General features: G+C 43.0%; 1 protein-coding gene across 1 annotated transcript in view; it reads right to left on the reverse strand.

The window, feature by feature from the left end:
- The window catches only part of EMILIN2 (elastin microfibril interfacer 2), a 37,259-nt gene extending 24,390 nt beyond the window's left edge, over positions 1-12,869 (reverse strand). The window contains exons 1-2 of the mRNA XM_063326649.1: positions 12,638-12,869; positions 12,344-12,466 (exon numbers count right to left, since the gene is read on the reverse strand). Of these exons, the coding sequence (XP_063182719.1) occupies positions 12,344-12,466; positions 12,638-12,762 (248 nt within the window). The 5' untranslated portion in view covers positions 12,763-12,869. The remainder of the gene's footprint in view (positions 1-12,343; positions 12,467-12,637) is intronic.
- Between the last annotated feature and the right edge of the window lie 549 nt (positions 12,870-13,418).

Raw genomic sequence — 13,418 nt, forward strand, 5'->3', positions numbered from 1 at the left:
AATAGATAAACTTACCCCAATTTCTCCTGTGAATTCCTCTCTCTGAATAAAACTAGTATCATACTATTAACCACCCTACCACATTTTCATTTTTTAAGATTATTTCAGATTAGAACAACAGTTTGCATTCGTTAATGAATGACAGACTCGCTTCACAGCTGAGGTGTCCCTAAAGTAGTAATACTGGCAGCAGAAACGCAGGAGGGCAGCGGAAGACTCAACAGGAGCTCTGCAACAGATTTCATTCATAGCCTGGCTGGGTTCATAGGGAGTGTATTTTGGGACAGAGAGGATACAGTGCAGAAAAGGCACCAGAAGCAGCCATGCTATCACAGAAAAAGAAAGAAAGAAAAAAAAAAAGACTACATGTTTCATTAAAATAATCATTTGCTTGTATTAACATGCAAAAATCATTATTGTTTAAAAATAATCAGTAATCAGCTACCACACGGAAAGGGTTAAATCTTACACCGACTGTGAAACAGCTTCTATTGAAAGGCACAAAAGAAGAGATTAACTGTTACTATTCAACGTTTCTCTTGCTGTGCATGCAAATAATTGCTGAAATAATTCTGTATTTTTTTACTCAGCATCTTCCACCTTCAGAGACATAATTTTAGTGTTACGTCCTACATCTGATAGGCATTTGCTCTTTTGGTAAGGTGCTTTGCAAACTCAGGGCAGGGGAAGGGTTTCAAAGGGTTAATTAGTATTTGTGAATTTGTTTCTTTTCCAACCATATTTTCCCAATTCTGCCACAACATATTCCAATTTGTGCACTCAGGACCTACTCCTTTGCATAATTACTTTATCTATAACCTCTCTTTTAAGTGGAAGAAGTTACTTTGACTCAAGACAATGTTATATTTTTCCAACTATTTTTGGGCCAAAGAGGAGTTTATTCTAACAAACCTCTCTGGATTCCCTTCTGTGAATCTTCCTACGAAGGCAGGGGCAGGTTCAGCTCTAACTCTGTCTATTCGCTGCTCCTCACTGAAGTGATTTGCTGAGATTGCCAGCTTTTCAGGTTATGACTTGAAGCATGCAAACTCAGAGTGGGTTTCCAATCCTTTTTTACCTTCCCAACACCATATATGAAACAGCCGTAGCCTGCACTCCGGCTCATCGTTTCTTTTACAATTTTCACCAAAACATCTGCCGAATCCTGTTTACAAATGTAAAGCACAGACAGCCCCAAGGTCAAGTGCTTTAAAAATTAAATAGAGGAGCGCAGTGTAGAGAGCACCACTGGGAAGGACAACATCCCGGCCACCCAGGAACTGCCTTGTCCTTCTCCCTTATCTAAAGTATTAAACTACATCTTCTTGTAGGTAATTTGGGTTTGACTCCTTTCCTTCCAATGAGCTGCCAGAGGCAAGAGGAACGACAGGATTAGCTAGATGCTTTAGTGTTTTGAAGTGGTCTGAGAGTCATTACAACCTCTCTCACAACCACCACATTACTGAAATGCAAACTTTGAACTTCCAGATCAATTTTCACATGCCGGAAAGGGTTGTACATACTTTTCTCTGATTTCCATAAAACACTTAACTGCTCCAAACTTTGTGTGTGTTCCTCTCTATGCTTTCAGGGCCAAACTTGCTCCTGAAAATTGCAGTATTTTTACTATCTTCAAACACCATTAAGATACATTTCTCTATTTTTTTCCTAACAAAGTTTTAAGAATATAGCTGAAACAAATTTTACAAAAGGATAAGAACAGTTTTTTATGCAAATTCTGCACTTCTTTGCTCAAATTACAGCATGAGGATTTTCCTTGTACCGTTTCCGCCATTCCTATCCTACTTTTGGCAAGTTTCTCTTCACATGCTTTCTCTGTAATCATGTTCATCAATGTAGACACCTTCAGATGACTTCAACATTCAGACAAACACAAATCACGAGACAAGACCAAATACAAAAGGAGAATATAAACAAAGTAAAAGAAACCAAGCTTAGCTTAGGATTTTTCATACAGTCAAATTTAAAACTTTTCCAAACTCTATCTTAAAAATAAAAAATATGCAAGTTTGACATTCGTGTTCTTTTTTATTTCGTAGTTTCACGATCCCAATAAAACATATTAATACGATTTAATACAAAAATTATTTGAAATGCATAAGAACCCTCCCATTCTAAATTATAAACACTGTGTATCTACAACTTTTAAAATGTTGTAGCAGTCCATTCCTTGCAAATTCTTGCAAGTCTGAGAGCTCAAGCAAATACACAAATTGGATCTGTTTGGATTTCAGCAATGGCACGTCAAATACAGTCTAACCTGAATCCTAAACCACAGTTCTCCTAGAGCAAAAATAAGCTAGAATCAAAATGCTTCAACATCTGGATGTAGAACAGTTTTCATATTTTACATCTTGAACTATGGTAACAGTACAGCTATACTCACAGATGGCTCAGAAATTAAACTGGGATTTACTTACCAAGGACTACTGCTCCTCTATACCGCCAGTCCAGTCCCACTTACTGCAGCAAAGCTGGTCACTTAAGGCTGGGAAACAGGAACTTAGACCCTAACGCCTTCCTAATTTGAATCCAGTCACATAAAAGTTTCTTAAAAACCACAGTTTCATTGCTATAGCTTCTCTAGCGATGATATGCTTCACGCACAGTTGTGGAAGCTGCCCATGCAAGGAATGGCATCACTGTGCCAGCACTGTCCAGCTGCACTGATAAATGAGTCACCAGCGTGCTCCCAGCTCAAGGGAAATTCTCAATCACGCAGCTTTTTTAAAGACAGAACTTTGCCCACTTAGTGGGTATTAGTGAACGAGCTGGAGATTTCCCAGATTTTGTCAGGATATAACAGTCTAACAGCAAACACAATTATATTCTTGGTTAGAGTTCTATTAAAACAAACCATAACTTTCTGCTAGGGACAGCATCCTGACAATAATTCGCGATTCTACGTATTTTAATGACATTCTACATAAAATTCTGCGTATTTTAATGGGAGCTACTACAATATACAAATCAGACATGTCTTTATTGCACCGTATTCTGAATCCAATTGCTCGCTCAAAGTCACAGCAAACATATAACATACAAACACAAGCACATAAAACATACAAAACACACTCAGTGTAGCCAGAGATGAAATGTTGCTTCACTGTGCAGCTGTGTAGAGTTACATGGTTAGAACATAACATGCTCAGGTTTCACATCTTTTAACTTGTAGGTGTGAATCTTTACACAGTTACCTAGTAAGGCAATTTGGTCAAAAGGGTTCACAAAAGTTTCCTAGGTCTCTTAAAGAATTAAGGCTCCACTTTAATGCCTGTATATGCTGGAACGTAATTAAAAGACAGTAAAACATTAAATCTTCCTTCAGTTGACTTGGATTTCAGCTATTCAAGTAAGTGTTAATAAACACAATAATTTTTATAAGTGTCTCAAACATATTTTTTTAAAAAAAAATATTCTTATGTGGTTAAAAGTTACATGCAATACACCAGCATTTATTGTGCCTAGTCACCCCATCCTCTTGTGGACTTCCAGCCTAAGATGATGGTCATATCCTTTTGGTGAATTGAGCTAAATTCTACAAATGAAATCATCATTTTAGAAAGCATGAATAGAGGGTGATTTCAACAGTCTCTAATCTTTCCTCCCAACACAGAAAATAAGAACAGCTGGTTTTTAGAAATCTTCCCACAACAGACTTATGAACTAACACCTACTACCTTCACCATGAATTTGACATGCTGATCAAATGAGAAAACACATTCAGAACACTAATGAAAATCTCCACTTTTAATATCTAAGTATTTTGCAGCTGAAATAAAGTCATACAGCGTGGCAATAGCATTCAAATATTCCTCCTCTTTGTGAGGGAAGTATTTTCTCAGGAAAATGCTTAATTAAAAATACATGTTTGCTGCAAACGCTAGACATTTTGACTAGGGAACGAGTTATGATTTTCTCATGGTGCTAAACCACAGAAGGAAGCAGTTAGCACCGATATTCAGAATGTCACCTAATAGAGATAAAACAAATCAGAAACATTTGGACGAAATTGGTGGGAAAACATATGGCTCAGTTCTGTAACTAGATATTAACATCCAACCTTTTGGGAAATGCAAGGAGATAAGTGCCACCACATTCTCACTGTGAGGAAGGGACTGCAGAATCAGCATATGTTTCTACATAAGCAATGTATAAAATGTTTATTCTGAGCACTAAACTTCAAGGTTGGTCCAAAATTATGTAGTCGTTGGAACGGGTCCCATAACTTCAGCAGCCTGCAAATCACGGTCTTACTGAATAGGAGATAGCGAGTCTTCACTATTTAACACTTTTATTGAATGTAGATCCATTCTTTGTAAATTATATAGTCTGCTCTTGTATGTCTCAGTCATCCAAATCTCCAATACATTGCAATGGGAGTGCTGAAGTAGCACACAGACACCCCAAAAAAATACTACTTAGAAGATATAATTAAATGCAATCATATTTTGACTAAACCTTTTTTTTTAGTTTGTAGTCTGCAAAGGCTTCTGCTGAAAATACACATAAATTGGCCACTTATACTACACAGTTACTGAACTAGAACCGTTTGATCCCAACTTTTCTGTTTCCCAAGAGTGCAGGCTGAATTGCAATCCCTACAGACGGCATCAGAAATCACAGTTCCACTGAAATCACAGAGACTTTTAGCAATTGTCTGTAACAGTGAGTTTCAGCACACCTGAATTTCAGGTGCCTACTGTGTAGGTACGGACAGGCGCTAGTTGTCTGTATTTACATTACAGCCAACAGAAATATAGTCGATACAGCCAGTCGTGTCGAAGCTGGGATGTATCTCATCCTAAAGTCATTATTTACATCCGAATACCTAAAGAGCATGCTGGACACTACTGACTTGCATTTGAGTCACCACTCCTCCAGGTATCTAAGCTCCCATGCTCCCATTCATCCCTCTGTAAGGCGGACAACGGAAGTTAAGGTGAGATGAATCCCACTTCTGGATTTTCTTCTTTTGTAACTTTGCTAGTACACAGCAGCGTTGGCAGCTAACTTGTGTTCCAACCCACAGATGAGCTTAATTTGAGAAAAATATGTCTTTACTAAGAATTTATCCTAAGGCATTTACGGCAAGCGGTGAAAAGATGTTTTGACAGGAATAGATTAGCTTACAGAAGTCTAGGTGTTCACTGGAAGCAAGCCATGGAGTTGGTAATAAATCCCAATTATACGCTGCAGCAAAAATCTATTTAAAAAGAATCCTAGTGAATCCCAAAATAGTTTTTGATTTTGATCTGGCACTAGAGACACTAAGCTTCTTCTTACAGATGGACTTAAGAAAGACTCATCTTCCCACTGCTACTCTCCCTTTAGCTGGCATTTTTCCTTTCCAAAATTTATATAAAGAAGGTCAGTACATGTGTTTGCAGGCGTCAGGGTGTGGGGAATTACTTTTCTTCAAAACACCACCACTGACTTTACCCAGAGGAGAGAATCATGATGCCTAAATCAGCTCACGACAGCCTGGTCTCTCTTACATGGTTCTCTTTAATGCTGAAGATTAGTTCAATACATCCAAGAGAAAGTGGCTGAATTTTACTGCAGAGTTTGGGCTTTTTTCAATAAGAGGGGCAGAAGATTACAGGAACTGGTAGAATACAAAAATGCTCAACTTTTCTCAGACAACACCACAGGGTTTCATTTGTAGCTCCATTCAAAATCTCCAGTGACATTGTTCATTACTTATACAGTTAATTTTGATGCCACTCATCTCAGTTAGAATTCGTCTATCCAAAAAACTGAGATTCAAAATAAAATTTTCTCTCTTGGGAGAGAAATGTTTCTTCTTGGGAAGAAACAACCAAGGGACTGCACACTCTGAAACATGCCCCATGTCTCATACTAGTTATTTCTAGTTGTTGTATGTGTATATATGTGTGTATATATATATCCATACACACACACACATATATATCTATCTTCTGTCTGTCTAACTCTTTCTCTCTCAGTTGCCAAGGATTTATTTTGAAAAAGTTGACCACTGAAGTCCAGTAGGAAATACTGAAAAAATAAGTTTCAGGTTTAAAATTTTAATACTCTTAATGTTCATGAATTACCACTCCTGAAAGCTAGGGAGGCATCCTCCTCTTATGAGCAGAGAAACCAAGACGCAGGATGCATTTAAGTAACTTACAGAAACAGTTTGTGGCAGGGCTCAAAGCAGAGCTTCGTTCTTGGGATTTACAATCTTGAATTATCTTATATGGTTGCTTCCTTCCATTTTTGTTGCAAGATAAACCTATGCCAGTCAACCACATGCTGACAGACCACAGTAAGCTACTGAAAACCCACTAAATAAAATGGAATAGGAGAAGCCTGAAAATACAGTCCTTTCAAAAGGATTTCAGAAAAATTTTGTAGAGCAGTACCGTGACATAGTCTAACAGTGATGGAACAAGAGTGATATTGCAATGGGTTATGTATTAACAACATCCTCACCTGCCTCTTCCAGCAGCAGGGACCAAATTTCTCACCTTACACCAGTGGAAAGTTCAGGTAAAGATGCAGAGCACTGCTCCTGATAAAGCTGCCTGAGAAACTGAGCTCCAGTAGTATCTATTCTGCCTCTCTGCCCATGAAATAAGCTTATTTCTAGGATCATTCCAAGAAAGAGCTACTGCTGACAGATTATTTGAAAACATACACAGATATCATAGATAACCAACATTTTTGTGAATGCAGGAGCTAACATGGGGGGGATTAGCTGGGACCCCAACTTTTAGAATAAAATGCCACACTGTTTTCCAAGCTGATACTTTTCAAGACAGCAGGTCAAAAGTGAACCAGAGGGGAGAGGAAAGATGAGATGTGAAGGCAAAAAAGAAGTCAGATGGGAGTAACAATCTGCAACACGTAAAACTGGCACTGCCCACTTTCTAATGGTACAGAAAGTTCCTTGGTTATTTGGGTGATTTATGACAAAATAGGCCTTAAACAGGTCAGCAGCTCCCTAAAATTAACAATTTGTTGTTTTGGCAACAGTTTGGTGCTTAACAGAAGAGGCCTCAGACCTCCAGGTCACACATTTCTCAAACAAAAAAAGCATAAAAAAAATCTGATTGTTTATACTAATGTGAACTGAAGAGCAGTTTGTGATTTCTTTTTTTTTTAATTATTACAACAAACTCGAATGATGTGTGAAATGAAAATTCCCTGCCCGGTTCACAGAGAAGAAAGACTCTGTTGCATTCAGCACACAGGGGCAGAGATGCACATTTCAGACTCGGGGAGACAGCCAGGAAAGTTTACCACACGCAGCAGGCGCTCAAAGATTTTCAAACAAGCGCTCCAGGAAACTGAAGTACGTTCTGAAGTTTTTTCAGTTTCCTTGCTGTTTTCAATGCACAACCCCTTAGGCTAACCTCCCTATGTAGTCAGCTAGCTGGAGCCTGTACAAAGAAATTCTGCTTCATACAAAATACACGAAGTAGGAAAAAAAAAAAAATCTCCTAAAGACCTTTCTAGATATTTGGAGGGGAAACATTAAACAGCCCTCCCTTTCCCTTCAAGTTTTTGTGCATCCTGAAAGTTCTCCTTATGAGATATGCAGGGCTAGAAGCCAGTGGCAAACATAGGCTTTGATCTGTGCTGACTTGCGTATCTATCCTGCCTGGTGCTGAGCACTCTGACACCGATTTGTATGCTTAGTTTCTAGCAACTTGAACAGTCTCAGAGAAAATTACATTGGGACTGCTGAAGGGCTGAAAACTACATGTGGATTTCCTACGTGTTCCTAGACTGGGGATGATGTGCTTCACCCAGGTTGTTCTGGGGTTGCCAGAAAATGGTACATCAATGAAGCCATTAAACTTGAAGTCTGATATGCTGTTTTTCAGTAATAAAATTTCCACTTTTACTCAATATTACTTTATTAATAAGCACTGAATACTGCTTATTAAAAGCTGTGCGTTACTTGTAAGAATAGTCATCTATCCTGGTATTTATGATTGCAGAAAACTAGCAGTTAACAGTCTCTAAAGTTCTTTCAGTCGTTTGCCTTAAATCTTTGTCTTGGCAATGATTAAAACCGTGATTAAGTATTAAGTGATTAAGTATTAAATGACAAGAAGCTGGAAAATATTGCTCAATGAGAGATTTGGAGCGGCTTGCTAATTTAGCTATTGATTCCTTCATCATTTTCTTGACCATTTTCTAAGTATGCGCAACCTAGTGAAATAATGGGTTTGCTTATTATACATTTATCATCACTGTTGAGAAGCTCACACTAAATCATTAAATCCTCTCCCCACAAGCTAAGGACAGGTGACCTGACTTGTTCCACACCTGAGCACACAAACATCTTTACTCACATGAGCAGAATTAGTGGGGGCTGGTACTTGAATTAGGAGATCTGATAAAACATCCTTTCTTCAAGTCCCTAAGCAACCTGATCTAACTTTGAAGCTGGCTCTGCTGTTAGCTGGGGGCTACAGGGTTCTTCCCAATCTACATTTTTTTCTATTTGATTTACTACCTCGTATGGGCAAGTCCTGTTTGCCAGTTCTGTAGCAAAGATGGAAAGCCAGAAAACACCCCTCTGCTTCAGCCACTTCAGTTCACTTCAAACTTTAAAATTAAAACTTTACTAGAGAAAGAAGCTTTGCCCAAAAATGCTGGGCCATAAACTGGAGTACCTATGGTACAGCCAGGTGTCCCAACAAACTCTACAGCACAAAAGGCAAAACAACTTGTATAACAACACTCTACCCTGAAGCGGCTACGTTGACCAGAGGATGTCCAAGAGGGGCCACAGCCCTAAAGAGCGTGTAGGATCTAGCCAGAAGGGGAATACATTTTGCTTGTTGAATCAGACAATGCTATTAGTTACAAATTGCTAATAATGCTAATTAAGTTATTAAACCATTCATAAGAAAGCTAGGAAAGGAAATTCACAACAAAAGAAGTAGGGAGGGGTCAGTTACTTATGAAGCAATATTAAATTTCAAAACATACAATTTCTTTTTAGTGGATAAAAACACTAATATTTTTGTGTAAGTATCTTTCTGTCCAATGACCCACTAATAACAAAGTTCCTCCCTCCTTTGCCAGTCACAGTTTTAAGAAAAATAAATCAGGAACTCACCATACTTCAAAGGGAACATACTTCAAAGTGCCCTTCTGCTTTTTCTTTCTACTCCCTCTCTTGCTATCTCTTAAGCAGCCACACTTCAACGCACATTTATCCTTGACACCCTAATCAGACAAAGTATTCACTAACTTTTCAGTGAGGAAATGCACTATTGAGCCCAAACACCTATAAAACACTTAAACAATGAAGTGTAATCATTTCCTGAATTTCAACTTCACATTTCAGGAAATAAACCCTGTAGCCAAACTGAAATTACAGTTAATACTCCTAGAAGTGCAGTCATTCCAACAGTGGGAATTTTTTTCAGACAAATGATATTTTAATGGGCCTAAAGGGCAGATAAAAAGGGTTCAGGCATTCATAAGATTCTTAGGCTTAATCACCAAAGCTTCCTATTTCTAAAACAAAAATAAGTAAATAAATAAACCCCAGTGTTGACTGTAATCCATATTTGAAATACACACTCTCTTGTATCTGAAGAACACGTGGGATTCAGGAGTATGCTGTACGTTTAAGGCAGTGAAACACTCCCGTATAAAACGCAGTGAGCTATTTAAGTAATTGGTATGCATAACCTAGACTGTACTTAACACACTAGAAGGGCTCTTTAAACCTAGTCTTAAATTCATTTAAAACAATAGTAAATTCACTGACTGACAAAAAAATCCCCCTAATAGTACTTAAGTACTAATAAAACCCATACATATACGATACAGTTAAACTATTTGTTTGATTTGGATCTCACAGTCCCCACTATCTGCAGCAGAATGAGCTCTTAGATGAACCACGGGTATCAGGAGACTACACAGAGCCTGTAGTTTATTCCGATCAATATCTGCTATTTAGTTCATTTTTAACTTCTCTATGTAAAACGGAAAAGAGAGAATAATTTCAGAAAAGCCCTCACAGTCATTTCTTTGTCACTTTTATAGCTCTTTCCTGTCCTATTTTTGTCAAGATCAGCTAACAAACATACATAAACATATTTTGTTATTCAGACCACTGCTCCTACTGAATTAAACAATACTTTTCAGAGGAATGAAGTTACTCCTGTTTGTAGGGGTTTGCAGGATTTGAACCATGTATTTCAAACGCTTTGGATTAGTTCCTTTATTACTCTGCCACTAAAAGAATGTGTATACCAGCAATAGACAGAAAAATAAAAGTCACAGCCTATAAGCAGAGTTTTGAACACAGTAACATTTCAAGATTTTGATATTCCAGCTGCTTTCAGTGTTAATCTGCTGGTGCTGTAAAAGGTACTTAAAATATTTTACATTAAGAAGGAATTATTTTGCAGTTGCCGTCACGGTTATGAAGAAAATAACAGTTATGTTCACCAAAGAAATTCGAATTGAGGAAAAAAAGGCTTATGATAAGTATCTAATTCCATCCGCAAAAGAACAAAATACCCCATGAGATTGGCCACAGCAGGCGAGACCAAATGTCTGTTTAGCCCTATATTCTCTCTCTGACAGCAGCCAACTCCAGATGTTTAGAAGCAGCAGAACCACAGTGTAATCTGGAAGGGAAGGGATGGGATTTCTGGAGGTCACCCAGTCCAGCCCCCCGCTCAAGATGGGCTTCCCCTTCCGACTCGAGCCAAAGATCTCTCCTGCTTCAAGCAGTTCTCGGTTCAGGAATTTCCTGAGCTAGAAGCAATGCCTTTGCACTTTCTTCATTATCTGCTAGCAGGTAGTCCAAGAAAATCCTAATTTACCGCCTCTGAAATTCCTTATCTTAACGCTTAGTGATTTATGTGTTCAAAGAGCTCAGTTTCAACCCCTCCTCACTCCTCCACTACAGAGGCTCCGCAGGACAGAGGGCACACCCGTTACACAGCCCATAAACTCAGTCAGAACTCCAAAATGGCCAGTTCAACACTCCAAAGAGAAACAAGGGAAATTACACAAGACGGTGTTACTCAGCTGTCTGCTGCCTTTGTTATTTCCCTCAAATTCCAGTGTTTATATATTCCAATAGAGAAAAGCTCCTTTTTTAAAAACAAAAATAACAACCCCAACAAACAGAAAACAGTGCATTTGAATGCCAGAGGCCCAGCACCTATTTTCACAGGCCCCAGGGCGGCAGCGCCATTGATGTCCACAGTCTATTTCAGTAGCGCCCAGGACCCAGCAGTACCAGTCTCATCCTCACTGTTTCACATCCAAATAAAAACTAGTTATTTGTTGCTGTAAAAATGAATCCTCCCCATCACCTCAGTCCAACTCTGAGCCTAATCCCATGAAAATCTATGGGTGTCTTTCCGCTGATTTCTAGGGGCGGTGAAACGGTTTCACAGAGTGCTTATCACCTACAGCTTTCAAATAAAAGTGTGCAAATATTACTGGTTTTTCAAGTGGGGAAACTGAGGAAAGGGGATTTGCCTGAGATTAGCCAGAAGGTAAGTGAGATACAGCTGTTCCCTGACTTCTGCTGTACCTGTGGGCTCACACAGCTTTGCTACAGCACACCGTGCTGTAGGCAGTCGCTCTACAGACTACTATGTGGTCACACTCAATTGCACGAAGCTTAAAATCAAACAAGTAACCTGGTATTACCCCCTGTAAAAATCTCTGCGCTGGCTGCCCTGCTTGCTGGACAACTGACAGGGATCCCCAGATTGTAAATGTGCTGGCTCACATTCCTGGCTCTCCCTCGCCGTTATACACCCATCCAGCCACAAACACAGCAACCGCAAAACCAGTTTCGGGCGCTGCTGTACCCTGGCAAAATCTGGACCAGGGCGCGTAGGCGCGCTCCCAGCAGGTGTTGGTGCTCCCGCTGCCCACGGAAAGCCGCCTGTGTCCTCACCGCCTCCCTGCATGCCCCGCGGGGCGACGAGGTGTGCCACTGTGGGGTGGGTGACAAGACAGGCCAGCGTGGGGTGACGAGGCGTGTCCCCGCGGGGTGACGAGGCGAGCCAGCGCAGCCCCCTTTCAGCTCTGCGGACTGGCTGTACCGACCAACAACGCGCTCAATCTGGCTCTAATTAGCTGCCGGCAGCCTTGTGTTTGCAACGAGAGGGAGCGCTTTGTTCGGGGCGCGCTGGGGGACCAGAAGGCGGTAGGCACACTCCCGCCCCGGCCGTGGAGGCTTTTTGGGGGTGCCGGGAACAGCCCGAGCGCAGCGGCAGCCGCCGCTTCTCCGGCGGGGCTTGGCAGGGGGTGGCCAAGAGCTTCCCCTCCCCAGGTGGCCTCCTCGGCTACTTACACCGGGGTGGGCTGGCAGGGGAACTGGTTCCAGGCGCACTTGTACTGGGCCTGGACGTAGCTCTCCGTCCCGTCCAGCACCGAGCAGCTCACGTTCTTGTTCACTATGTAGGCGCACCAGTTCCTGAGGGGGGGGGAGAAGACAACGGCCGTCAGGGACGGGCACCGGCATGAAGGAGCCCCCACACACCGCCCCTGCCTGCCCGCCCGCCCGCCCCGGCTGCCCCAGCCCGCCTCAGCTCGCCCCGCCGCCGGCAGCGGCTCCGCAGCCCCCTCCGGGGCGGGCGGTACTCACTTGCTGCGGGAGCCCGGCCGGGTGTACCGCAGGTGCGGGGTGGCGTGGCTGAGCCCGGCGCCCAGGGCGAGGAGGAGCGGCAGCGCCCAGCCCGAGGGGGCTGGGGACCCCGGGCACAGCTCCATGGGGCGAGGGGGCAGCGGCGGCGGGCGAGCGGGGAGGGACGGTGCCTCTCCGCGGGCTCCCTCCGTCCGTCTGTCCCTCCGTCCGTCCCGCCCGCCCTCGCCCCGCTCCCAGCTCCCTCACTGACGCAAATCCCCCCCACCCTGTTTCCGCCCTCCACGGCGGCTCCGCATCCCCCCTCCGGCCGAGACGCCGCTCCCCTCCACCCCCGCCCGGCCGGCCCCGGCCCCGGCCCCGCTCGCTGCCGACCCCCTGTTCCGCTCTCGTCCCCCGGCCGAGGAGATGCGGCGCTGCGCGCAGACGGAGGGGCAGCCGCCGGCCCCCACATGGCGCCCGGCCGCCATGAGCGGGGCTCCCCTCCGCGGGGGCAGCCCCCTGCGACCCGTCCCCTGCCCGAGGGGGCTGGCGGCCGCCCCCCAGCCCGTGTTTCCCACTGGAAACCTGATGAGGGGGAAGAGGGTCGGACCTCTGGGGAAGAGCGGGGCAGGCAGGGGGCCGGGCCTTCCCCCGGAGCCCGAGGTCCTGGGGTAGAGGGCAGCCCCCGAACCGTGGCCAAGTGGGGCCGGCGCGGGGTCGGTGCACTCGTGTGAGGGAGGTTATGGCAGGCTCGCTGTGGCTCTGTGGTCCCGCTTGACACCACTGTCGTGACATGGTCGGC

The sequence above is a fragment of the Chroicocephalus ridibundus genome, chromosome 2 (genome assembly GCF_963924245.1).
Source record: "Chroicocephalus ridibundus chromosome 2, bChrRid1.1, whole genome shotgun sequence".
Classification (NCBI taxonomy): Eukaryota; Metazoa; Chordata; class Aves; order Charadriiformes; family Laridae; genus Chroicocephalus; species Chroicocephalus ridibundus.